Genomic DNA, 26,300 nt, shown 5'->3' with positions numbered 1-26,300 from the left:
CTCTAAACACCAGCAGTAGTCAAAATTCATCAACAAACAATCTCTTTAATTTATTGATTGAGATTCAACTTTGATTATTATTTAAAAATATTTAAATCACACGAGTATTTTTTTATCATCTATCACAAAGGTAAAATAAACATTATAAGCTCGTAAAAAGATAATTTAAAAAATTTATATATAATTGTACTTATATCAACAGAGACTGTTAGGTTTTTGAATGACTACTTAATGGTAAGAATACAGTATATTTTAAAAATTAAGGGTATTTACTGTATTTCTTAAATATAAAAAATAAAAATTGCAATAACCCTAAATCTAAAGGGTATGCGAGCAAATTTCCCTTTATTAAAATGCCATTTAAATTTCTTATTCAGAAACCACCCATATAAACGTATTAGTTATTTCACGAGCATCTAATACGCCACTAGGGTTTTCGACTCCCATTGATGCTTGCAGCTCATCAATGGCGGGTTCTCGTGTTCAGACCAACAAGCCCCATAAATCTCGCTTTACTTCAAAATCATCTCGCAACATTCACAAAACTTCTGCTAAAGGTTTGCAGTTCCTCTTTCCGATTAAACTCTATTATATTCTATACCCCTGATTTTCTTCCTGAATGTTTATTGATTTTCATGCCTTCCTGATTTTCTTCCTCAATTTTTATATTTTGAGCTAATTAGACAAGGGCAGGATTGCTAAGTCTGCGAACAATGTTGGCAAGGGAGGTCGCGCTGCTCGGATTCAGCGCAACAAAATGGTTACTTTTCTTGTTTCTTATTTATCAATTACAAATGCATAAAATATTTATAGGACCATTCATACTCATAAACGTTTTGTGATTTTGTAGATAAGGGAGCATAAACGCGCTGCTCTTTTGAAAGAAAAGAGGGCGTCCAGTGGATCGGCAAGCCCTCCACGCGTCATTGTGAGTGTCCTGTTCCCTAGTTTTATGTACATTGTAGTGTTTGTTGGATTCTTTGAACTTGAGAATGCTGCCATATTTCAGTAGTATTACTGTGATCATGCTCATGATTACCACTGCCACTCAATTGGTGATCAATTAAATAGTGAATGGTGAAGATAGTTACGTTTGCTTAAGGAATACTAGAGGGTGGCCTGTGCTACGCATGTGCAAAAAAAAAAAAAAAAAATAAATAAATAAATAAAGTTCATTGTGTGGCATTTGAATTTGAATTTTAATTTTTAGGCAAAAATTTAAATAAAATGAGACTTGGGCGAAATTTTAAACTTTTAGCATGTGACGGTAATTGTTTAAATTTTAGTTTTTTAAGGCAAAATTTTAAATAAAATGAGATTTAGTGCAAAAGTCAGTTATTATTTAAAGGTTATGAATTCAAATCACTTCACTTAATTTACAAGAAAGAAAAAAAGAATTCAAATAACTTAATTGACAGAAATTCATAACACCAAAACTTGGTTGCCCCCAGAGCATGGTACAAGTGGTAAAGCTCTAAATTTTTTTGGGAGTGACAGGGGATCAACTCCTTGTGGAGGCATAAATGTCCCATTTGGTGGGACTAACTGCATATCTGCTTGGGAGTGTATAAGCTTGCGATCGCATCTGATTTATCCGGAGGCCGAACCAGGGGGGAAGGCCGGTCTCCTCCAAGACTAGGCGGGCGAAGCCCGAACACCTGGGTCATAAAAAAAAAAAAAAAAAACTTGGTATTTGGTTATATAACATTATAGATGAAATGCATGTCACCTTGGATCTGCATGGAGATGTCTAATTGCAACAAGAATAACTTTTTGGACATTTTATGCAGTAAACAAATTGGAGAGCAGACAGAATTACATTCAATGTCAGATGCTGGAAATGTATTAAGTTAGCTTGTTTGACATGAAGCTTCAACTGCCTTGATCCTTCTTGCCTTTGCATTTGAATATAGATTTGTTTAGAGCAGGAAATATATCATGTTATTGGTCTTATAAATTGCGGTTAAGGTGAAACTTTTGCAATAATTCTGTTTACCTCAATCGAAAAGAAATGTTAATTAATGTGAGAGGTTGCACTTTCAAGGAACATATGGTATGAGTGAGCCAATTCGGTGCTTTACTTAACTGCTGTGTGCTTTTGTAGCCAGTTGGAGCAAATCACTTGGCAACTTGAATCTGTTTATAATCTTACTGGTTAAGGTGACATGCATTCTTGGAATGAAAAAAGATTTAGTTTGTGTTGCATGAAGACCTACCTTCCTTCGCTAGAGCAATATTGGATTCAATTTTTATTGTTAGGTGGTTTCTTGATTTTAGCATGGTTTGCCTTTGATTCAATGTGGTGGTGATCATGCCATTGATAGTGATCTGCATGTTGACCATGGATTTGGACTTCTATTTTTGTACACTTTATGCCATGTGTCCAAAGAATGACAACTTTTGATTAAGTTATACCAGCTATAATCAATTTTCAAATCATCTTTGAAAAATTAGTGCTATTAACAATTAAATCCATGACTTTGCTTTAGTTTTGGTACTCTTAACTTCATATAACAGTTCCTTTTCAGCCTTTATGCTTCCATGAATTTAGGTTTTAAATCTGTTGCATTCATTTGAGTTTTAGTTCCCTAACTTCTTCTCATGGCAGGTTCTTTTTGGCCTTTCTGCTTCTGTAAACCTAAATTCACTTGCAGAAGATCTTTTCACATTATTATCTTCTGAACCCGTCCTTTCAACAGTAGCTTCTTCCGAGTATAAGCTGAGAACTACAGTAAGCTTCATACTTATCTAGTTAAAATGTCAGTTGATTTTTGGCTTAGAATGATATGTCTCAATTTATTCTTCTTGGCATCACTTGTTATGCTAATCAGTTGATGAGTTATTGATTACTATACCGTTTTAGAATTATGGACATGTAGATGTTAGTGGCTATGTTTTTACGCCTTGTGTTTTAAGATTCACTTTATATCTTGGATCTTCTTGGTAATTTGCTTGACTTTTGTATATGCTCTTGTAACTTGGGTCCTCCCTCTGTTTCTTTCTCCTTTACCATAGCCTTATGAATTGGTGGCAGACCAGGCAGAGAGGTGAACTGGCTGATAAAATAATTCTGTGAGGACTTTGAGGATTAAAAGTAGAGGATTGATGAAGATGATGACTAGCAAATAAATAATTACCTGGGTTGTTCTCACCAGATAAATAAAGTGATAACCAGAAAGGAGTTTATTGGAATGTTGTTTATCTGAATGTAGAAAGGTAGCTCCAAAAGGAGTTACTGGAACTAGGTTTATGCTTGAGGTGTAATGAGTATGAGTTGCAGATGTGCATGGTATGATTAAATTTATCATAGGTCTGTTCTTGCGGTTGTTTGCTATTGAGACATAGCTGAATCTCAAAAATTGTATATTGCTCTGATCCATTAGCGTGCATGTTCTAGATCCATTTGATCTTTCTAATTGTTTTAGTTAAAGTGAAATACCTTGACATATAATATCTCCTAGCATCTAATTATATTGTCTGCGTTAGGTGTTGAAAGCACCTCATGGAGATCTACTTTCATGTATGGAAATGGCTAAGGTACCTTTCTTTCTAGCTACCCTCTATGTTTTCCAGTTTTTGTTTTGCTGGTCTCCCATGTTAGGGTGACTTTTCTTTATCCTGTTCGTCACACTAATGTGCTGAAATTATAGGTTGCTGATTTGATTGCTTTTGTAGCATCTGCGAGCTCTTCATGTGATGAATGTAGTTCTAGCTACTATATTGATTCATTTGGGTCGCAATGCTTGTCAGTGTTTAGAGCTCTTGGTTTGCCAAGCACTGCCGTATTGATTCGTGTAAGTTCTTGGTGCTTTTTATCATTTGGGGTTTTAGTGGATAATTTTTATCTGTCTTAATATTTTCTGCTTTGCTTTAGGATCTGCCAAATGATTTGAAGAAAAAACATGTGGCTAAGAAGATATGTATTTCTAGCCTTGTTTCCGAATTTCCTGAGGATTGTAAGTTTTATCCTGCAGATACAAAAGACGAGTTGCACAAGGTAGTTATTTGTGTACTTTACGCACTTTGGGATTAAAGCCTTGATGATACATGATATGGCTGGCATTATGACTTGTAATGGTCTTTTGTTTTACACTTAGTTGTCAAAGGCTTGCCTTGGCACACCACCGCTGAGGCGCAGCGTCATGCTTGAGGCACGCACCTCATGCAAGGCGCAAGGTGCATGAGGCACATGCCTTGTATATAAAAGTGTATTAAAACCCTATCTCTTGCCCATTTGTCATCTTAGATCTTATTTCTTGTTTATTTGATTTTGTATTCTTGGATATCAGTGAGAGAGGCAAACCTAGTGGTGTAAGTCGGAGGTTTGCTGGATGTCCTGCTTGCTAGAGAACTACTCATGTTTGCATTCAGCTTCATTTTCTTTCTTTTAATTTCTTTTGCAATTTCGAAGAAGTTAATTCTTTACTGTAATTGTTTTTCGTTATGTGTCTACTCTAATTTTTTTTCTTTCTTTTATTTTTTGTTGCAATTTAGAAGAACTAATTGCTAAGAAACAAATGTTTTCATTATGTGCTCTACTGATTTTTTTTTCTTCTTTCATCTAATCTCTTTTGCAGTTAGAAGAAACTGATTGCAAAAGAAACTAATTGTTCTTCTGCAATAATATTAGTTGTTATTGTAGGTTATTTTTCATCTATGATTTTATGACTTTGCATCTAACTCCTTCTAGGTACATATTGAAAAGAATAGTGTATAAGTATTTTATAAGCATTTTGAATAAAAGTGTGCCTCATGTGCCCTCGGCCTTCACCTTGCACCTCCCCAAGGACTAATTTGCACTTCAGTGCACCTTGCGCCTTTACAACTATGGTTCTACATACTTTATCCAATTTTCCGGTGAAGTTATATTTTCATGTTTTAACCTCTTACCTGTTGGTTACAGTTCATGTGGCTTTTCAAGGAGCAAAAACTAACAGTTCCTCATTGGCGGAACCAACGTCCTTACCTCATGGCTCAAAAGGTGCTAATTAGATTCTGCGCAACTTGATAGGTCTTTGGAGTTTGAGTTCCTTGTTTGACCTGTATTTTACTGAAATAATATATTCTCTAAAAGCAAGGTTGTTAAAATCAAAATTTTAAGTGGGATTGAAGAATGGTCCATAAAATTGAATCGTAAACTCGGATTGTAAAACTGTAAGAATTTAGAGATAATTAAAATACCATTTAATATATGTAAATATATATTTAGAATGACATATTTTTATAAAAAATTAATTAATATTGATTAATAACATGATTATTATAATTTACAACCGTATTCTTTATGAATAAAATACATGTATGTAGCTATTTCAAAATAATTTCATCTATTGATTTAAAAAATACTAAATAATATGAAATTTCTAAATATTAAGTCCATCATCTGTCATCATTTATCCATAATAAAAATTTCAAATATTAATTTATATATAATGTAAATTTCAAAGTTTACCGAGTTTATCAATTGAGTTTATGAGTTTATCACCGAGTTTATAGTATTGAATCGCAAGTCAACTCCGATTCTATGAAAATCATAGTTTATAAGCGAGTTGACTTGTTTAAAGCTACATGACTCGTAAACTTGTACGAATTGACTCGCAAGTTTTGTTTGACATAGTACCTTCCGTGTAAAAATTTTTATGTTCTTAGCTTGCACAATAATAGAAATAAAGCGGTTTACATTCCCTTCTACGTATGTGGCTACTTCTTACATCTCACACGCTTGTATTAAAAGCAATCTGTGAGTGTTCTTGTCTGATAAATGCTTTGTAATGAGGATAACATCTTTCTAGGAATATTAAAAATCTATTCCTTATCATACTTTTATTCTCTCCTTTTTTGTGTGTGTTGGTCCATGATTCGCTACATCTGTTTGTTCCTGAAGCATATGGCATTACACTTGCTTGCATTTAGATCTCTAAAAACCAGCTGCCATTATTTTGACTTCACTTTTCTGAACCCTTGCAGGTTGATTTGGTTGCTGATGCTTGCAGCCCTGACAAATGTACACTTCTCCTCACTGGTTATGTTCGTGCTCGTTGTCTATCTGTAAATCAGCTGGTATGTTCTGCAAGCTTTGGCGACTGGTTTGTTTGTCTGCCCAGCATGGTTTACCTATTTTTGTTCTTGGACCAGGTTCATGTATCTGGTGCAGGGGATTTTCAGTTGTGCAAAATTGAAATTCTCAAGGATCCATGTACCTTGAAGGCAAGGCAAGAAAGTGATGTTATGGATGCAGATGAAGAGCATGATGTCCAGGTTTGTGTTGAATAAGAGCTCTGCTTACAATGAGTTATTTCTTCATGCACATGGAAGCCTTGCTATTTATTTATTTACTGGAGGTCTATGCACGTGGTTTATATAAATAATTTTCCTATCAATGAGGAAAAAGTGTTTGTGGCAATTGATATCATGTTTTCAACATATCTCTGTAGAAGTCCCATCCCTTTTCTTATGGGCTTATGAGTATTGCAGCTAGCATCTCTGTATGGTGTATTTTCTACTGGTTATTTGGTGATCTTATTTCATTGGAGCAATTGCAATATTTTTAAAGCTAAAACAGGCTTTATATAAAATTCTTTCATCTTTTCTCTAGGGGGTATTTATTGCATCTAAGACGATCCAAGATATGTGGAGAACTACATATATTTGAACTGAAACTGTCAGCACTTTTGCAGTGTAGTCTTGTGTCTTATAAGACAGTTACCTTCTTTAATCCAGATGTTTTACTGCTGCAAAAGTTAGGGTATGTGTAAGTTCACTGTTATCACCATTTTTTTTTTTTTGGACAATAAAGAGAACAAGGGTCTCAGTATGGAAGTAAACATTCCTTCACCAATTTAAAAAAATGGGGTGGGGTCTATGAAAAGCAGTGTTGAATAGACTATAGCTTTGTTGGCATTTACGTTTGGATCAACATGAGATTTGACAATCATGAAAGTCCAGTGTGAAATAGACTATGGCTTTGCTTGACATTTAGATTTGGAGCAACTAGAGAGATTTGAATTGGTTAGAAAAGGGAAGAAAATCTGCAAAATTATTGGAACTACGCTAATAGTTTTCTACCTTGTCATGAAATAAATTATATTCACAAAATCAAAAGAAATGACATTTGAGGTCATCTACTGGACTAATTTAAACAGTTCCAAATTCCACATGCTACTAGATCATTGGTGATGCCATCCCATTGAGCTGTTGCTTATTTACAAGCTCTTATTCCCATTTCCCATACTCTCCGTGTAATTCATTCTACTTCTTGAATAATGCAGGTTGTCAGTTCAATCATCCCTGATCCTATGAAACATGAGCCTTTAATTGTTGAGAATTTTCAAGACCCTCTTGCAGGCGAGCAGGTAGATAGAATGCTCAACTCAATTATTCTTTTCCTGCACTACTTGTAATTGCCTACATATATCCTATTGCACCTTTCCATTCTATCAAGGAAATGAATATCAAATTTACATTATGTACATGATTTCTTTAGCTCGCTAAGCATGAAATATAATACCTCTTATGATTTATACTTCACTTTTATAAATTTTATTTTATTTTTATTTTTTTACTTTTGCCATTTCCTTCCTCCCTTCCCCTTCTTTTGTCCTTATTTTCCAACCAGACTTGGCCAACAGAAGCAGAAATGGAGGAAGCTGATAGAAATCATAGAGAGAAGAGGTTGAGGAAAAGGGCCCTACCTTGGGGAACTTCTGAATACCAGGTTTGTGCTTTTCATACTCTGCAAAATCACCTCTTGTCCTTCCTTACACTCATGGAAGGTCCTTGGATGGCCATGGTGAGGAACAAGGGACATATTAGTAACACGTCTAACGTCAATGCAGGCTGCTTGGATCATTGATGATTCAGATTTGGATGACTCCGAGAACAATGATGATGACTCTGAGATCAATGATGATGCAGTTGATGGCATGGTGTTGGACGAAACTAATGGTGTTTTTGCTAATCGAGAGCATAACAGAAAATTGGAGCTTGATGATGACCAGACTTCACTTCAACTAGATTTGAAGGACTCAGATGAAGAAACTGAAGTTGATTCAGTGATGATGGTGAGTATGAAACTTTTGTAGAACCTTTAAAATGAAATAAATCATTCCATTAGCCAGCAAAAAAAAGAAAAAAAGAAATCAATCATTCCATTAAATGGTAAAGGGTATTGATAACTTTAAACACCTGAACTTGATGCTAGCCTGCCGAGTCTGTTTATCTATTATAAGAGAAATTGAGTGAATTATTGTCTCTAGAACTACGATGTGTGACACTCTAATGATACTACTTTGTTTAGGATATTGCTATATAATTTTTTTAGTACTATTGCAGCAGCATATCAACCAACAAACTTTCTTTGGCAGATTAGAAATCACTAAAAAATATATTTAGTACTGTTTCTTTGTGTTTGGTTTCTATGAGCTGACTGAAAAGCTTGCTTATTTTTTTGCAGGGTGGAGAGAGCCTGACAAAAGAGCAGATAGAGGATGAGATTCGCAAAATTAAAGCAGCACATGCTGAAGATGAGGGTATTTATCATTCTTCCAGCTTATAATTTTGTTGTTTTTGTGGGCTCATTTCTAGCTGTTGCTTTTATATGTAGTGCATTACAATTACCAAGCTGCAAATGTTCTAGTTATGGTTGTTTAGTAAGGTGGTGTTTAGTTACAGAAAATATTTTCAATTTTCTACTTAATTTCCAGTTTTCCTTTTCCACAAAATATCAGTTCAATTGGAAAATATAGATAACTATTTTCTTATCTTAAAAACTAAAAAAAATGTTCAAAATGATTATGTAAACACGTATTCAATTATTATATATTCCAATATCTTGTTCTTGATTTTATTTCTATTCTAATGTATACCTGTTCAAGTTGATCTTGGATAGTTGTCGTTTAGTGTGCTTTTATTTAGTTGGTATGCTGGTTAAATGGTTATCATCAGCAATACATTTTAATATTGTCAGCATTTAGATTAATGTGCTTACATATTATCTTATTTGTTTTCTGAAATTTGTTTTGTTGCATCTCAGAATTTCCTGATGAAGTGGATACCCCATTAGATGTTCCTGCTCGACAACGTTTTGCCAAGTATAGAGGCCTCAAGTCTTTCAGGACCTCTTCATGGGACCCTAAAGTAAGTTTTGATTTTATGAAGTGGTGGACATATTCTTGGTTATTTGGAATTTGAAGATTTGTTAACCATCTTGTTTGTGATTCAGGAATCTTTACCCCAAGAATATGCACGAATTTTTGCATTTGATAATTTCACAAGAACAAAGAAACACGTCCTTGCAAAAGCTCTAGACATGGATCAAGGAGGCACAGATGAATGTGCACCTGTAAGTTCATATGCAAGACTTCATATTAAGGAATTTCCAACCGATACTGCCTCCAAATTGTGCACACGTGCAAAGACAATGCCTATTATAGCATGTGGCCTCTTGCAACACGAGTCTAAGATTTCTGTCCTCCACTTCAGGTATATTTCTTCTATTATTTTCATCTGGTCTTCTGATTTGCCTTCTTGTGTTTCGATGCTTGATTTGGATCTTTTTGTCATCCAGTATAAAGAAGCACGACACCTACACTGCTCCTATCAAAGCTAAAGAAGAACTATTATTTCATGTTGGTTTCCGCCAATTTGTTTGTAGGTAATATCTTGTTATATCACCACTAAACCCCATTTGTTAATGGAAGTTGCACCATTTTGTTTGACTTCTCTTATGGGATCTTGAGATCTGTTGTTTAATTTGTAGGCCAATCTTTTCTTCTGACAATATAAATTCCGACAAGCACAAGATGGAGAGGTTCCTTCATGAAGGGGTGTTTTCCATAGCATCAATATATGCTCCAATTTGTTTTCCTCCTCTTCCTGTGATTGCTCTAAAGGGTGAAGCAGCTTCTACCTCACCATCAGTTGCCGCTATTGGTTCATTGAGGAGTATCGATGCAGATAGAATTATTTTGAAGAGAATTATTTTAACTGGGTAAGAAAAGATCTACTTGCTAAAATTTAAGCCAAGATTCTCACCTCCCGCACAACCCCCCGCCCCCACCCCCCCCAAAAAAAAAAAACAAAAAAAAAAAAAATATATACGCGCGCACACATGCCATTGTTAAAATTAGATCAAATTAAAGAGTTATCTAAGATTCTTATTTATATGTTGGGATGTGGACCATCATATGCTCAGAAGATTGTTAAACATTTTGATTTTGGTTTTGGTTAATTAATTTAAGTTGGTTGCAGAAAATTTTATCCACTTAGAGAATGTTTTGTTGGCCTCTCTGCTTTGCAAATTTCATTTAGCTTATCCAATGCCTTTTACTGCCTGTTAAGGTTTGGATCGTTGTCAAATAGGTACTAACCTTTGAACTCATTTAGTTTATTCAATGTCTTTCTTTTCCTTTTATAGGCCTTACAATGTTGGCCTGTAATATCCATGCCAAGAACATCAGACTTGTTTTTGGTTTTAGGGTTAGCATGATTTCTTTAAGTCAGTATGTCTTAATTCAGTGAACACAAACGAGGTTTGCTTGATTTAGTAAGTGAGTTTTTATCTTGGTGATCGCTGACAACCATGCACCCGTACTTAGCATGGTACATTGTTGTTGGTGTTCGACGTCATCCATTTACCTCTGATGCAAATGTCCAAAGTTTTTAAAGGAAAAACAGGACTCTGTGTTAGCACCTCCAAATACAGATAACTTTACCTTTCTTCTTGGCCTGGCCACTTCACTTCTGCATGTTCTTTTGTATTCATGGTTGATCTACATGTTCTTTTGTATTCATGGTTTTCTTGTGAGATTGCATTTATTTCTCTGTGAGCCTGCAGCATTTATTTATGTGATTTCCTTACCTATATTTGGCTGTCAGTTTCAGAATTAAGTCATTATTAGAAGTTTTATATCATTTACTCACAAGAAGCATGCCCAATGTAGTTATCCTCAGCGAGTATCAAAACTAAAATCCACTGTGAGATACATGTTCCATGATCCAAAGGATGTGAGATGGTTCAAGGTTAGTAAATTCTTTGGATGGTGGTAGCATATCTTGTTAAACGTGCATTCCGGTTTAATGATCGGATTTACATACTTCCATATTTGTTGCAGCCTGTTGAAGTATGGACAAAGTGTGGTCGCCGAGGTCGCATTAAGGAACCTGTTGGTACTCATGGTATGATCCTCTCTAGGACCAAGATAGATGTAGAAATTCAATAGCAAATGTGTACTTTTCTTCAAAAATGTCTTATTGCACTTTTGTTAATAGTTAATGCACGTGATATATTTTTAGGCATTGATTAAGCATTTATCTTTTCCATACAAAATAATAGAACATACACAAACCTTTATCCCACTATGTGGGGTTGGCTTCCAACAAAATAAATGAATTTTAAAAAAACTTTTAATTCCTTTGCATGAGCACCCCTTAGAAGTTATCTTGAAGATGGCACTTGTATTTCTCGGGGAACCTATATATTTAAGAAAGAGGAAAGAACTGTTTGGATCTGTCACGGTGACCTTTGATGGATGCTACGTGTCTTAGCTTTAGCTTTGATGTGATGTTGGTGCTTCAGCAATGACCTTTGATTGTTACCAGTGAAGGCTCACATGAACATGATGAAAAAAAATGTTGTAATATCTGTTATATTCTTACCAGCTATGGTTGTGTACCACCTGATTTTTAATATTCCTTAATTGGTAAGGCTAATCATGTTGCTTATGTGGTTATATTCTGTATTTTGCATTACAAGGTTGGTGACAATTACTCTCTCTCTCTCTCTCTCTCTCTCTCTCTCTCGCTATTTTCCAATTTTTGGCAGGGGCAATGAAGTGTGTTTTCAATGGAGGCCTCCAGCAGCACGATACGGTATGCATGAGTTTGTACAAACGGGTGTATCCTAGATGGCCGCAACACTGGTTCCCGCTGAATGCTTGAGCAGATACACCTCGTGCATGATCTTTGGAGCGTGCGAGAACTTTTGTGTTTATCGCAGATGGGAATGAAGCTCTGGTTCAGATTGACAGTTCTAAGTAATGTTTGCCAACAAGCTGTAAAAGTTAGCAAGATGCGAGGGAGTAATTTTTCCCCAGTTAAAGCAACAAGTTTACGATACAATTTTATAGCTGCAAGGGCTGTGCTGGTTTTTTAATTCACGCAATCAATTTATTATAGCAGAACTCTATTGATTCTTGTGTTACTTCCATTCTTCAATTCTTTTCCGACTGCAGCGTCTTCATGTTTATCTGACTTGCAAATTGTTAACAGAGAGCATTGTTGCAGTGACCTTACATTTTGGACTGGATGTGCATATTATTACCAGGTCTCCCATTTGAGCAATTCATTTCAAAGTTATACCAAGTAGGGAGGACGTACGTACCAGTAAACATATTCATCTTGTACATTAACTAATATAAGTTACCTATTAGGTGTTGATTTGATTTAGTTATTGTTAGTTTTATGTATTCATTTTCATTTTCAAAATGTCATTTGGCTGGGTTTTTCACATTTTTGTATCGAGAAAATGAATGTGGCAAAATCCATCTCCTGTTCCTTCCTGTCCATCCCCATTTATGACTTTATAACTTTCTCTAAAATAGGTATTTTCACAAATAATTGAAAATATTAAGGTAAAAATTGATGTGTATATACTATACGCAAAATAAAATTACATGGACATGGATCTACAAGAGTTCTATCATTGTATAAATAAACAAAATAATTTTAACTTGTGAAAAAAATAAAGGGAAAATATCACGAAGAAGTTTATAAAATGTTATTTTTATTTTCAATTTTTTTTAAATGAAGGCAATAGTACAACAGATTTATTTTTATTTTTCCAAGTAGAAGCAAAAATTATAAAACATTAATTAAAAATAAATAAAAAATAAAAACTGGAGGATAAAACTAAACGGATGTGTGTACAAGTTGCTGTTGCTGTAGCGGACTACCGATGCTAATTGGGCCACGGAATGGCCTCTGAAGCCCAGCCTTGGAAGTGAAGTGGGCCTGCTTGAGGCGTCAAGCATCGGGTTAGGCAGTGAAGCGAAGTGATGATTGATCTTCTTCTTCGTTCACAAAAATCAAGCAAGCAAACGAATGGATAGCATTGGAAACACGTAAACTCAACTCAGCCAACACCCAAATCCATGGCTTTGGTTGCACACTGAAACTCCCAGCATCGTAGTCAAAGCCCCAACGCCTAATCACACTCCGAATTCAAAACTCCGCTGTATATTCTCTTCTCACCTTCCCTTCTCTGCTTCCCCGTGCCCACTAGACTATATATATCTATATTTATATAAAGCAACAGACACCGATTCACCCATGGCTTCCACTACGAATCCATTGCTCTCTTCAACCTTCTTCGGCACCCAAATCCCACTTTCTCCCCCAACCCCCAAAACCACCAAGTTTTTGGCATTTCTCTCCAGGAAGAGGTTTTTAATTCCACAATCTTCAGGCCTTCCTAGAAAACCCAGAAATGCTTTGCCTTCTGAAGCAACTTTGGCTGCTCTGCTGATTTCTTCAATCACTCCTCAGGCCCTCGCCGTTGACTCCACTGGCCCGCCGAATCCGCCGCCGGTGGTTCAGGCCGAAGCCCAAAGACCGGCCAATTCATCGCCGTTTTCTCAGAATCTGCTCTTGACGGCTCCGAAACCCCAAGCCCAGACGGCTTCTGACCTTCCGGAAGGATCCCAATGGCGGTACAGCGAGTTCCTGAACGCCGTCAAGAAGGGCAAGGTCGAGAGGGTTCGGTTCAGCAAAGATGGCGGCATCCTCCAGCTCACAGCCGTGGACGGCCGCCGCGCCACCGTGGTTGTCCCCAACGACCCCGACCTCATCGATATCCTGGCCATGAACGGCGTCGATATCTCCGTTTCCGAGGGGGATTCCGGCAACGGGTTGTTCAATTTCATCGGTAACTTGCTCTTCCCTTTCCTCGCCTTCGCCGGGCTGTTCTTCCTCTTCCGCCGTGCCCAGGGCGGCCCTGGTGGCCCCGGCGGGCTCGGAGGGCCGATGGACTTCGGCCGCTCCAAATCCAAGTTCCAGGAAGTCCCGGAGACTGGCGTCACATTCGCCGACGTAGCCGGCGCCGATCAGGCCAAATTGGAATTGCAAGAAGTAGTCGATTTCTTGAAAAACCCGGATAAGTACACCGCTCTCGGAGCCAAAATTCCAAAAGGATGTCTCTTGGTCGGGCCGCCGGGTACCGGAAAGACCCTATTGGCGAGAGCCGTCGCTGGAGAGGCTGGAGTGCCGTTCTTCTCCTGTGCAGCATCAGAATTTGTTGAGCTTTTTGTGGGTGTTGGAGCATCGAGAGTTCGGGATTTGTTCGAGAAGGCAAAGTCCAAGGCCCCTTGCATTGTGTTCATAGATGAAATTGATGCTGTGGGGAGGCAGAGAGGGGCAGGGCTTGGAGGTGGAAATGATGAGAGAGAGCAGACTATTAATCAGCTGTTGACAGAGATGGATGGTTTTTCGGGTAATTCAGGTGTGATTGTGTTGGCTGCGACTAACCGGCCTGATGTTCTTGATTCGGCATTGTTGAGGCCTGGAAGGTTCGATCGTCAAGTGACAGTTGACAGGCCTGATGTTGCTGGTAGAGTGAAGATCCTGCAGGTGAGCACCATTCTCACAATGCTGATTTGTTTGTTACGTATTCATGTTTTCAAAAACAGAATTTGGCAAGTGATATTAGTTGCATCATAGTTAAAAAAACAAGGCTTAGCAAAGTCATTGATAAAATTGACCAGAGAAGATTGTGGAATGTGGGGAGGAGTAGAAGTCGAAGCTTGAACTGAACTTATTCTAGATTCTAAAATGTGTTAAATGCGTAGTAATGGAGGTTACACTTATAATGTTGATGAGTGTTAGCCGGTTAGGTTTTGCTGGTGAGTGTTGGGTTGTTCATTGTTGTAGATTGAGATTTAAGTCGGTTATGCTTCGGTAGTGGCATGGATTTATGAACTTCATTCATGTGTATCTAAACCCTCTTCAACCAACAACATACTGAGCTTTGATCCCACCACGAGGGATCAGCTAGAAGAATTGTTAGCTCTCCAGTCACATTTCTATCTAAACTCTTGCTCACCCTTTTGGAAGTATTCAAGTTTGGGAATGAATTCTCTGCTTGCACTTGATAGGAGTTGTGCTCAGTTAGTTGTTTGAATTATAAGAGTCAGATTATTAGGATTTTGTATGGAGTGGGCTTTCCAAGTAATCCCTCTCAGTAAGAAACTCTGGGGAATGCCAGCGGTTTTCTGACGATGTAAGAATAGTTAGTTATCCCTGCCTTTTGAGCTAACAGTAATACCCACTCTTGGTGTTGTGACAGGTGCACTCCAGGGGAAAAGCGCTTGCGAAGGATGTGGACTTTGAGAAGATTTCCAGAAGGACCCCAGGTTTCACGGGAGCTGATCTGCAAAACTTGATGAATGAGGCAGCCATTCTGGCAGCCAGGCGTGACCTCAAGGAAATTAGCAAAGATGAGATTTCCGATGCTCTGGAGAGAATAATTGCAGGACCGGAGAAGAAAAATGCTGTGGTCTCAGATGAGAAGAAGAGATTAGTTGCTTATCATGGTAGATCCAAACACGAATAATATTTCTCTGTCTTTATATTCTATCTATCTATCTTTGTTTCTAGGCATATGTTGATGGTGTTTACATATATATGCAGAGGCTGGGCATGCATTGGTTGGTGCACTTATGCCTGAATATGATCCGGTTGCCAAGATATCAATAATTCCTCGTGGCCAAGCTGGAGGTCTTACCTTCTTTGCGCCCAGTGAAGAGAGGCTGGAGTCCGGGCTTTACAGTAGGAGCTACCTGGAGAACCAGATGGCCGTTGCACTTGGCGGAAGGTCAGCCGGCCCCCCCCCCCACCCCCCTAAATTTGCTTCCTGCTTTGAATGCCTGAATTTGACTATTATAATAAAACAATAATAATAAATAAATGTCTTAGGGTTGCGGAAGAGGTTATTTTTGGTGAAGAGAACGTAACAACAGGAGCATCGAACGACTTCATGCAAGTTTCAAGGGTCGCCAGGCAGATGGTGGAGAGATTCGGCTTCAGCAAAAAGATTGGACAGGTTGCCATAGGAGGACCCGGTGGAAATCCCTTCCTCGGCCAACAGGTACCTTACCTCCCCACCTGCTTTTTACCAGTCAAGTCTGGTTTCCTTGCTAATCTAATCTCCTTTTGCAATTGAATTGAATTGGCAGATGTCCTCCCAAAAGGATTATTCAATGGCAACTGCAGATGTGGTTGACTCCGAGGTGAGGGAACTGGTAGAGGTGGCGTACTCCAGGGCCAAGCAGCTCATCACAACCCACATCGACATCCTCCACAAGCTTGCTCAGCTCCTCATTGAGAAAGAAACTGTTGACGGAGAGGAGTTCATGAGCCTCTTCATTGATGGCAAGGCTGAGCTATACGTTGCCTAATTTATCACTTCTTCTGTTACGTGTATGTCACCATAGAGACTCATAGGTTTGTTTTTGAACCAACATATATTATATATAATGTACATGTAAAAACACTTTTCTTATTTCTTCATCAAATTCAGGGAAAAAAAATGACAATTGACATATGCTCGAGTGCCAAAAACCAACTGCATGCATATATATATATATATATATCCCTCATATGGTACATCTATTAGATGACAACAACAGCAGCATGCCCGAATCCACAGTTGTACATGAACCCAATGCAATACGCTATTTTTTTTTTTTTTGGCTTATAAAGAATACTACAGAGGTTTAAGTTTACTAGGGTCCTCTAGAACCTCGCCTTTTCTCTTCTAGAGCAGCAGCCTCGTTCAGCATGTCAGCTGCATCCTTGTGCATGTCAAGCTTTGCAAGAGCAACTGCCTGCATATAAAATGCTGTGGACCAGTCCGGATAGACGCATTGTGCCTGCATTGCATCGCGGAGGGCTGCATCTGGCTGGTCGCAGAGGAGATAACAGAGACTTCGCCGAGCATATACAGTTGGAGAAACCATGGTTCCCACATCTATAAACTGCAAGCAACAAAAATAACAGATGAGCGTGCACAGACCCTCTGGGGGTGGATATTCGAGTGGCAGCATAGCCAACAAAAGGCTGAGTGATTACAAGGTCAAGAAACTATTTATTTATGCATAGTTACACGGCAAGAGGATAACTAGGACTATGCCGCTAAATGTCATGAACTGGGTAAGTGGAACTACCATCGTGGATCGTGGTTAAAATAGGCACCACGCCTCCCAGTTCCCTGCTACCAAAACTCAATCCAATCCCAAGCTAATTAAGAAAATGAATTAGCAACCAAGTTTGGAATTTCAATGTGATGTTATCATCACAACACAATATCCGGTAGCGCACACAAACATCAAAAATAAAAACATTTAAAGCATATATGAAGGATAACAACAGTCTTAAGCGTATTATGAAGGTTATAATATATATATATATATATATAGTACCTCTTTTCTCACTCCCAAGAGTTTTTAGTATTATATACCTGAGAATAACATTCTATGGCAGTCTTGAAATCCTTGTCCCGGAATGCCAAGTCTCCTCGCTTCCTTGCCTCTAGCATATCTCTCATTTGCTGTGTCCACTCTTGGAAAGAAAGCTGCACCAATCAACATCCAGATAAATAAAAGCATACTCTAGCATCAGAAAAAGGCATATCAGCAAAGTCTATTCAAGATAACCAATACCTCATTGGTTCCTTCATCATCTTTGTAGTGTGTCATCACCAAAATTTGATGAATTGCTGTGAGGTCCATCCGTGAACAGGCATCGCCCATTGGAGAGAGAGGATGCTGTGGCGTAGATGGTGTTTCCTCGTGCTTTGGAATTCCCAGCATCACATAAGATGGAATCTGAACACAACAAAGTGTAACCTTGAATATTAGCTAAAAGAAAACTAGCTAAAAACCATCCAGGTCCTATGATGGCCATAGTGATAACATTTAATTTTAAGCAAATTTTTTAATACAGTGCCAACAATTGGAAAAAATTGCCAAAGCAACATTCAGAAAAGCCTTCCATAACAAACAATGAGAAAATTAAAAGTAAAAACCCTCTATTTAAATGTAGAAGGCCCTTCACCCCTTTCTCATTGTGAGTACATAGATTGTTTTTATTCCATTTGATTACGCTCTTCTACTGTTGCTGGCTTGCTGCAATAACTAGTTTGGATTATGTTTTTCCTCCTCAGAAACCAGATTGCTATAACCAAAATGGAAGATCCAATTGAAAAGGAACACAAGAAAAGTCATATCATGTGAAAAGTATAAACCAACTAATGTGGTTAAATTAGACCATCCAATTAAAAAAAAAAAAAAGACAAAAAAAAAAAAAAAACGAAATCCACAATGCATTTAGAAGAAATCAGTGCAAATGTGCAACTTTTACAGCTGATCTCTCACCAAAGTGGAAATCAGCAACGAGATACAAGACTGGATAACATGAGCTCTTTGTCAATGCAATGGAGAAACCAGCGACCTGTTTGAAAATTTTAGTAGCCGAAAGATAATATGCAACCTCATTCGGTGTTCCAGTACTAACTATAATAGATGATAAAAATAAAAGAATACTAATGAGAAAAAATAATAATATAAAAGATAAGTTAACCCTCTTTATGAGCTTAAATTTTTTTATGAGATGGTGGTGAATAATTTAACATGGTATTAGAACAAGAAAAAATCCTAATTCAAATCCCACTGCTAACCCAATATTTAAACAGTTACACGTGTTTGGACTAATTACACCATGAAACCTGGCCACACATGAAGGGGTATATTGAGGACAAATAATAATAATAATAATATGAAAGATCAGTAAACTCTCTCTACGAACTTGAAACTTTAAGATGAGATGGTTAACAATTTAACATATATCATAAGCTGAACACAGGAGATAAAAGAAGGGAAATTTCCACTTTTAGAACTATAGCAAGCAAATATAAGGACTCACTTCAGATTTATTTTGCAGTGGGACAAGTGTTGTAACAAGGTCCTTGATATTTGGCCGCTCTCTAGGTTCATACTGCAGACACTGTGAAGCCAGATCAAATACTGCAGTAGCCTCTTCACTGGAAAAGTTTCCCTCCAAATGTGAATCCATCAAAAGAAGAATGTTTTTCCCCCGTATCATATCAAGTGCCTGCATAAAAGAGAATTTAAATACTCCAACGTTTGTATACTCAAATTTCCAATATTCAATATTACTCATATTGAGTTAACACTTCCTATGGTCCTCCCATAGGTCAGTAGAGGTTCTAATGCATCAACTCCCAGATATGTAATCTTGCACCTACTTTTCTCATATAGGTAACCAAGAATAGAATAACTGGAATTTGAGGCTGATCACAATTAACCCATTCAATCATTACAGAGCATGAAGTTGCGAAAGATCAAAAAGCACCAGGCTCTGGTTTATCAAAGCCCAACCAAGTGAAGTAAATGGATTAGAAAAAACAATCTCAAACATAAGCTAGGATACACAAACACTTAATTTGTAGTGTCGTACCTAACAAAAACAAAAAATGAAAAAATAAGGTCAAGAAATCCATTAAAACATAAACTAGGATACAAAAACACTTCATTTCTGGTGTCATACCGCATGTGACGAGAATCAAACAAAGATACTCATTCAATACTCCAGGATACATGTCAAAAGTGACAAATGGTTAATCTTTTTTTTTTTAGTACTTTCATTTCTGGACAGGTTATCAGGACCCTAGGATGCATAAGAGGTAGGGTTGGGTGTAGCAGATTATTCCTCAGGAGGGGTAGTTAATTCTGTTGAAATTGTTAGGGTAGTTATCTTACTTCTTGAATTTTCTGTTAAGCTATTGAAGTAGCTATATAAAGCTTGTAAAGGGATATCCAGAAATATCAATTGAACATCTGTTTTCTCTCTCCCTCTTGGATCTGTCCGTTTCTCTCCCTCGGCTTCTCTTCCTTCCTTTCTCTCTTCTAATTCTCTCTAATTCTCCCTCTATTCTCTCTCTTGACCTCCCTGTTTCTTCTGTCTCTTTCTGTTTTCCCCTCTCTCTCTCAATTTCTGCCCTAATTCTTCCTAGAATTGGCCCTAATTCTCTCCTGAAACCCTAGGGTCATGACAATTTGGTATCAGAGCGGTTAATCCTTGGCTGTGATTTTGATTCGATTTGAAGGTGAACAGAGCCAGGTCCTTGGCTGTGATTCCTGTAAGATCTTCAACACTCTCGGCAGCAAGATAGGCTGGGCGACGTTCCAACAACTCTCACTGGAAAACAGTTGAGTTGTGAATTTCGGTGATTCCGACAAATTCGAGCAAGTAATTCTCGGTTCAAGTCTTGAAAGCGAAGCCGGCAATTGACTCTCGACTGTGAGTTCGAAAATTTCAATAGTTGTTCTAATCCAACTTTAAAGGAATCAAAGCCAGATTCTGAGCAGAGCAAATCGGTCATTGGAAGCAAATTCCGATGGTGATTCTCGGCTATTGATAGGTGATCATTTCCAATCCAGTTTGGAAGGAATCAAGACCAATCATAACCAAAAGGGAGAAGCAACTCTCAACCAGAAATTGCAGTTGCCTTTGATGGAGATTCCAGACATTCTTACAGACGATCAAGGAAGGCGAATTCAGTTCAGCTAACCTCCGACAGTGCTCGGCTGGATTCTGGAAACTTTTAGCTGCTGGTTCATGGTTGCTACGGGTGAAAACAGCAAATTAGTGAAGCTGATAGGAAGGGGACTTTGCAGAGATAGTAACAGAGCAGCTGGCCAGAAATTCTTGTCCTACTTTTGAAGGCGAGCAGGCCAGGTGATTCCGACAGCCCCTGGAGCAATTCTAGTCAATCAGAATTCACGGATGAGCAAGGCTATCCTCAAAAAAAGCTGATTGCAGGCGAATTTCAAAGAAGTTGCATCCAAGGCGATCAATTTAGGAGATGCAATACAGGCGATACCTAAAGAGATAAGCAAATTCCAGCAAGTACAATAAACTGTTTCGACGGGTGAGTCAGGAGGTGAAATCGAATCTATCGCCTAGCAATTCATTTCGATCGGAAATTAAAGGTCACTAGCTAGTGAGGCGATCGATTCTAAGAGGCGAACTCATAGCAACCGATACTAGGCTACTGTAGTGGACTCTCGTGAATTTCCGCAATTGAGACAGTGAAGCAAAGTAGAGCTTTGAACCTTGGCCTTCGACAGTCAATTGGACATAGGAAGCAATGGCAGATGGAACAAGAATGACGCAAATGGAGGAGCAGCTTCAGCAAGTGACAACAGCCATGTCGGACGTGCAAATGTGAGTAGGAGCCATTGACGAGGTGATAGATCGGAAGTTGGATCACGCGTTCTCTCACATGCGCGAGGAGATGACTGGCCAGATCTGAAATCAAATGCAGAATTTCGTGATAATGTTCGCTAGACAAAATCAGGTTAGACTACATGCTTGCTTGATTTCCAGAGAATATGCTAATCCAATTAGTATAAGGAAGCAACCAAATCCGGTGGAAATCCTTACTTTCCCCGAAGAAATGGATCAGATCCTATTTCAGTTGGAGCTTCGAACCTTTCTTGTCCAAGGAATCAGAACTCCATTGTCAAATCTCAGAGTTTAACTCAAGGAGACAAAACTATTTTTCCAGAAATGGATTTTGGAATGTCTAAGGCAGAAAACAATAATAAGGACGTGGGTAAGGAAGCATTACAACCTCAGGAGTTCTTCAAAATCAAGCAATCTAAGGGGAAGTCAAGATTGGGAAAATGATTCACTGCTTACCTTAAATTTTGAGCATAAGAAGTATTCTAATTTAGGCGGTATTGACAAGAAGGATGACTGCAATATCAGAGATAATATTGGCGGTGAAATGCATTCCCCGGAGGGAAACTATAACGATCAGGTTGTTTGGATAGCAGATCCAAAGGAACAATCTGATTCCTTTGAAAAAGAAGTCCATGTAGAGGATATTCGAGATGATATTATCGGAAGTTTGGATCAAGAGGTGACTGATTCAGCCAATCAATTCCCAAAATTGAAAGCACATAATGGAGAACTTTCAAAGGCAGAGATAAAAACTAAAAAACATTTTGATCTTCTGAAGCTGAAATGGATTCAGTCTATTGCAATGAGCAATTGACATGCAATGCTCTGAAGGAACTGGTTGCAGTTCTCAAGACTAATGATATGCCTATGGCTCCTTTGCTTTTGGTCCAGGAGGAGGCTGTGAGGAGATCTACTGTTCGTTCTGATTTGTATAGGAATTCTCTCCTTCAGGAATAGATTCAAAGTTTCAAAGTAGAAATCACTTCTTTAAGCTGCAGAAGTTCATCCTCAGCTGAAATATCTTCTAATGTTGTGAAGGTGTGTGGATTTGATATGAAAGCACGGGGACAACATGTAATTGGAGGACAGATACAAAAAAGAACTAAAGCATGCTTTATGGTTGGAAACAAGGTTTTGCATAAGTTGGACAATTCAATTTCTCAAGGAGGGCTTTGGTGTTTTGCGTTAGTAAAGCAAAATACTGTTTTGGAGATGCAAGAGAGCATGGCTTCAGCAAACAAATCTCTAACAAGATTTCAGCTAAAGGAAATAGCTAAAGCCAAAAGTTTTGTGGTGGAGAACAAAGCTCCTATTGCTTTGTTGGTTCTTATTCCAGCAGACCAATTCAAATTTCTGGCTATTGTATTGAAGGATGGACCGATAACTGGGATTGGTGTCGCGGTAGCTCCTAATTATGATGCTCACAAACAGCTTTTGTCTGAGTACCCAAGGCGAGCCCACATTTCTCCATTGCCACATCCAAGGGTTATTGCAGATATTTTTGCACTCAAGGATGGCAGTTAGCCTGTTCAGAAACCATTAACCGCCGCTAAGTATGCGTGTTTAACATCCTTGTACTAGAGGGTAATGACTGTTAAAGAATGCCACAGACACAGTTAGTCATTCCTTTGGACTCCAAACAACCAACATTGAAGGAGTGATGATGGGGAAAATTTATGTGAACAACGGTTGGCAGGTTTTAGCTGCTAACTGTGACAATTAGAGAATGGTTGTTTCTAGTTTTGTTCTGGTTGTTGAGTACATGAGAGCTATTGACATTTTGTTAGGCTTACAGAAGTTTCTCAAGATTGCTCCAACCAAGTTGTTGCAGAGAAGGAAAAGAGCTAAGATTGAGAAGCTGTAGTGTCCCCAAGTTGTTTACAACACTGCTACTCCATCTTCTTGAGAGTTGTCTTGTCAGGTCTTGCATTTCTTGAGGACAAGAAACATTTCAAGGTGAGGTGGAATGTCAAAGACCCTAGGATGTATAAGAGTGAAGAAATCAAGTATTGGAATTGAATAATCATATTCACAGCACATAGGAAATAAATATACAGCTGAATGGAAGACCCCCATCTTAGGTAGAAGTCTATCCTATATACAACATATCTTAAGCTATTTAAACTACGAATTATCTAGCTCTAAAAAACAGGAATTTAACAGAAAACTAGATGAGATAAATAGCATTATCTTGTTGTAAAAATTCGGCTCCTTATCCATGCACGTTGCACAGCTTCTGATTACCCTTATCCTTGCTTCAAAGCAGCCTAATATCTCACCAAATGACTTCCGAACCTCCTTGATTTCCACACTCCCCCTCAAGCTGGGCTGAATATGTTATTCAAGCCAAGCTTGCAACTCAATTCATCGAATATTCTTCTAGATAGAGCTTTAGGGAGAATATCAACCACTTGGTTACCAGTAGGAGTGTAGATCAGCTTGAATACTCCCTCTTCCAATTTTTCTTTCATAAAGTGTCTATCAATCTCCACATGTTTAGTCCAGTCATGATGAACCGGATTTTTAGCAATGCTGATGGCAGATTGGTACCGGCTCTGTTATATCTATTTTCAGCTCTTGGAGTAGTCTTTTCAGCCATATTTCTTCACAAAATCCATGAGCCATTGCTCTAAACTCAGCCTTTGCACTGCTTCTAGATACAACCGACTGCTTCTTGCTACGCCAGGTCACTAGATTTCCCCATACAAATGAACAATACCCTGAAGTTGATCTTCTATCCAGAATTGAACCAGCCCAATCAGCATCTGTATAGACTATGATTCCTCGATTTGTTGTTTTTCTGAACATTAACCCATTACCTAGAGTTTATTTTAAGTACCTTAGGATGCGGTAAACTGCTTCCTAGTGTTCCTCTTTGGGATCATTCATGAATTGACTTACAACACTAACAGAAAACCCTATATCTAGCCTGGTATGTGATAGATATAAAACCTTTCCTACTAACCTTTGATACCTTCCTTTGTTAACTGGATTACTCTCTTTGCCAATGTCCAATTTTGCCATAGACTCCATAGGAGTTTCAACTAGTTTACAACCCAACATTCCTATTTCCTTAAGGAGATCTAGGATATACTTTCTGTGTGTGATTGAAATTCCCTCCTTGGACCTTGCAACCTCCATGCCTAAGAAATATCTTAAATTCCCTAGGTCGTTGATCTCAAATTCCCTTGCAAGTACTTCTTTAAGGATTTTGATTTCAATAATGTCACCCCCTGTAACAATGATATCATCCACATATACAATAAGAATAGTCAATTTACCTTTCAAGGACCATTTGATGAATTAAGTGTGGTCAGCTTAGCATTGATTAAATCCATGCTTCTTGATTGGCCTTGTAAACCTCTCAAACCAGGCTCTTGGGGATTGTTTAAGCCCATAGAGTAATCTCCTTAGCTTGCAAACCTTGTTCTTTGTAAGCTTAGTCTAAAATCCATGCAAAATCTCCATGTAAACTTCCTCTACTAGATCTCCATTTAAGAAAACATTCTTCACATCAAACTGATGTAGAGGCCAATCCAAATTTGTTGTTAGAGACAACAAAACTCTGATGGTATTCAACTTTGCCACAGGAGCAAATGTTTCTTTGTAGTCAATACCATAAGCTTAAGTGAAGTCCTTTGCCACCAACCGAGCCTTGAATCTGTCAATCTCTCCATCCTCCCTATATTTTACCGTGAAAACCCATTTGTAGCCCACAGGATTTTTTTTGGGAGGCAAATCAATGATATCCCACGTTCCAGGGCCTTGATTTCCTCAAGAAGAGCCTCCTTCCATCTAGGGTGCTGAAGAGCCTCTTGGATATTGTTAGGAACCTACACTTTGCCTACATTTGAAACAAACACACTGAATTTTGGTGAGAGACCCTTGTATGAGATATAATTTTGTAGAGGATGTTTAGTGCATGCTCTCACACCCTTCCTCAAGGCAATAGGCCAATGTAAATCCTCATCGTCAATAGACACAATAACAGTATCCTTACTAACTATATTTCTACCTCTTTCTACCGGTGATTTCGGTTTAGCCTCTTGAACAGTCCCGGGGCATGTTGGAGCCTCATTCTCCTTAGGGTTGGACTGTCTTCTAGAGTAAACCTGCAATTCAGTGATAGTAGAGGTAGGAAATTCCTTGGTAGGAGAAGGAGAATGGCTAGTAGAGGTGTTAGATTCAAGTTCCTCGGTCTCCTTAGGTTCTTGGCTGTCAATAGAATCCCAAAACTGATATTCTAAGGAAGTATCTTGAGTGTTCTCCCCCTTAATATCGGTTTTGTGATAATAGGGCTGATTCTCAATAAATGTGACATCCATGGAGGTAAAGAATTTTCGAAGTTCAACAAAGTAGCATTTATACCCTTTTTGATTAAGAGAGTAGCCTAGAAATATGCATTTGAGAGACCGAGGCTCAAGCTTGCTTCTAAGATGATTATGCACATGAACAAATGCACAACAACCGAAAATTCTGAGGGGAAGATGTGAAAGGATCCAAGGAGATAAGAAGAAGTTGATTAGGGGTTTGATGCTTTAGGATGCGTGAGGGCATTTTATTGATTAGATAGGTGGCCGTTAGAATAGCCTCACCCCAAAAATGAGAAGGAACATTATTAGAGAACAATAGGGATCTCGCAACTTCCAATAAGTGTCGGTTCTTTCGTTCTGCAACCTCTTTTTTTTTTTTTTTTGGGGGGGGGGGGGGGGGGGGGGTATCAACACAAGTGCTTTGGTGTACTATGCCTTGTTGGGAAAGATAATGACCAAGGATAGAATTAAAGTATTCTTTGCCATTATCTGTTCTCAAGATTTGAATTTTGGCATTGAATTGTCTTTGCACCATTGAATGAAAGGTTTGAAAGATAGAACCAGCTTCAGATTTTTCTTTCATAAGAAATACCCACGTTAAGCGATTATGAACCAACGAGCCCCAGTAATATTTCTAACCCTAGAAGGCCCCACACATCGCTATGAATC

The 26,300-nt window shown here is 38.2% G+C and overlaps 3 protein-coding genes across 3 annotated transcripts in view; 2 read left to right on the top strand and 1 right to left on the bottom strand.

Moving 5' to 3' along the window:
- The first annotated feature begins 406 nt into the window (after positions 1-406).
- On the top strand, positions 407-12,221 carry LOC127808008 (uncharacterized). Its single transcript, XM_052346303.1, has 21 exons — positions 407-557; positions 684-760; positions 851-928; positions 2,609-2,731; positions 3,487-3,537; positions 3,651-3,794; positions 3,875-3,997; positions 4,904-4,981; positions 5,968-6,060; positions 6,136-6,258; positions 7,269-7,352; positions 7,616-7,714; positions 7,836-8,060; positions 8,453-8,528; positions 9,032-9,135; positions 9,221-9,480; positions 9,566-9,652; positions 9,758-9,988; positions 10,941-11,019; positions 11,112-11,175; positions 11,822-12,221. Exons 1-21 carry the CDS (start codon positions 467-469, stop codon positions 11,935-11,937), a joined length of 2,406 nt encoding a protein of 801 aa, XP_052202263.1. The 5' UTR covers positions 407-466; the 3' UTR covers positions 11,938-12,221.
- Positions 12,222-13,091: 870 nt separating this feature from the next.
- On the top strand, positions 13,092-16,594 carry LOC127808006 (ATP-dependent zinc metalloprotease FTSH, chloroplastic). Its single transcript, XM_052346301.1, has 5 exons — positions 13,092-14,622; positions 15,338-15,584; positions 15,682-15,865; positions 15,967-16,138; positions 16,227-16,594. Exons 1-5 carry the CDS (start codon positions 13,327-13,329, stop codon positions 16,446-16,448), a joined length of 2,121 nt encoding a protein of 706 aa, XP_052202261.1. The 5' UTR covers positions 13,092-13,326; the 3' UTR covers positions 16,449-16,594.
- A 6-nt stretch (positions 16,595-16,600) lies between these two features.
- Positions 16,601-26,300, bottom strand: part of LOC127808007 (serine/threonine-protein kinase BSK1-like) — a 38,485-nt gene continuing 28,785 nt past the window's right edge. The window contains exons 6-9 of the mRNA XM_052346302.1: positions 18,973-19,161; positions 17,712-17,876; positions 17,510-17,623; positions 16,601-17,027 (exon numbers count right to left, since the gene is read on the bottom strand). Coding sequence (XP_052202262.1) covers positions 16,776-17,027; positions 17,510-17,623; positions 17,712-17,876; positions 18,973-19,161 — 720 coding nt within the window. The 3' untranslated portion in view covers positions 16,601-16,775. The remainder of the gene's footprint in view (positions 17,028-17,509; positions 17,624-17,711; positions 17,877-18,972; positions 19,162-26,300) is intronic.

Source organism: Diospyros lotus, chromosome 8 (genome assembly GCF_014633365.1).
Source record: "Diospyros lotus cultivar Yz01 chromosome 8, ASM1463336v1, whole genome shotgun sequence".
In the NCBI taxonomy this organism is placed as follows: domain Eukaryota; kingdom Viridiplantae; phylum Streptophyta; class Magnoliopsida; order Ericales; family Ebenaceae; genus Diospyros; species Diospyros lotus.
This window is presented reverse-complemented; position numbering and strand designations above follow the sequence as displayed.

Bases quoted from the DNA above. Each gene is read 5' to 3' on its own strand.
- LOC127808008 (XM_052346303.1), top strand. From the start codon at position 467: ATGGCGGGTTCTCGTGTTCAGACCAACAAGCCCCATAAATCTCGCTTT. The intron at 9,481-9,565 runs GTATATTTCTTC...TTTGTCATCCAG, and splicing joins ATTTCTGTCCTCCACTTCAG to TATAAAGAAGCACGACACCT. The intron at 9,989-10,940 runs GTAAGAAAAGAT...TGCCCAATGTAG, and splicing joins AAGAGAATTATTTTAACTGG to TTATCCTCAGCGAGTATCAA.
- LOC127808006 (XM_052346301.1), top strand. From the start codon at position 13,327: ATGGCTTCCACTACGAATCCATTGCTCTCTTCAACCTTCTTCGGCACC. The intron at 14,623-15,337 runs GTGAGCACCATT...GTGTTGTGACAG, and splicing joins GTAGAGTGAAGATCCTGCAG to GTGCACTCCAGGGGAAAAGC. The intron at 16,139-16,226 runs GTACCTTACCTC...TTGAATTGGCAG, and splicing joins ATCCCTTCCTCGGCCAACAG to ATGTCCTCCCAAAAGGATTA.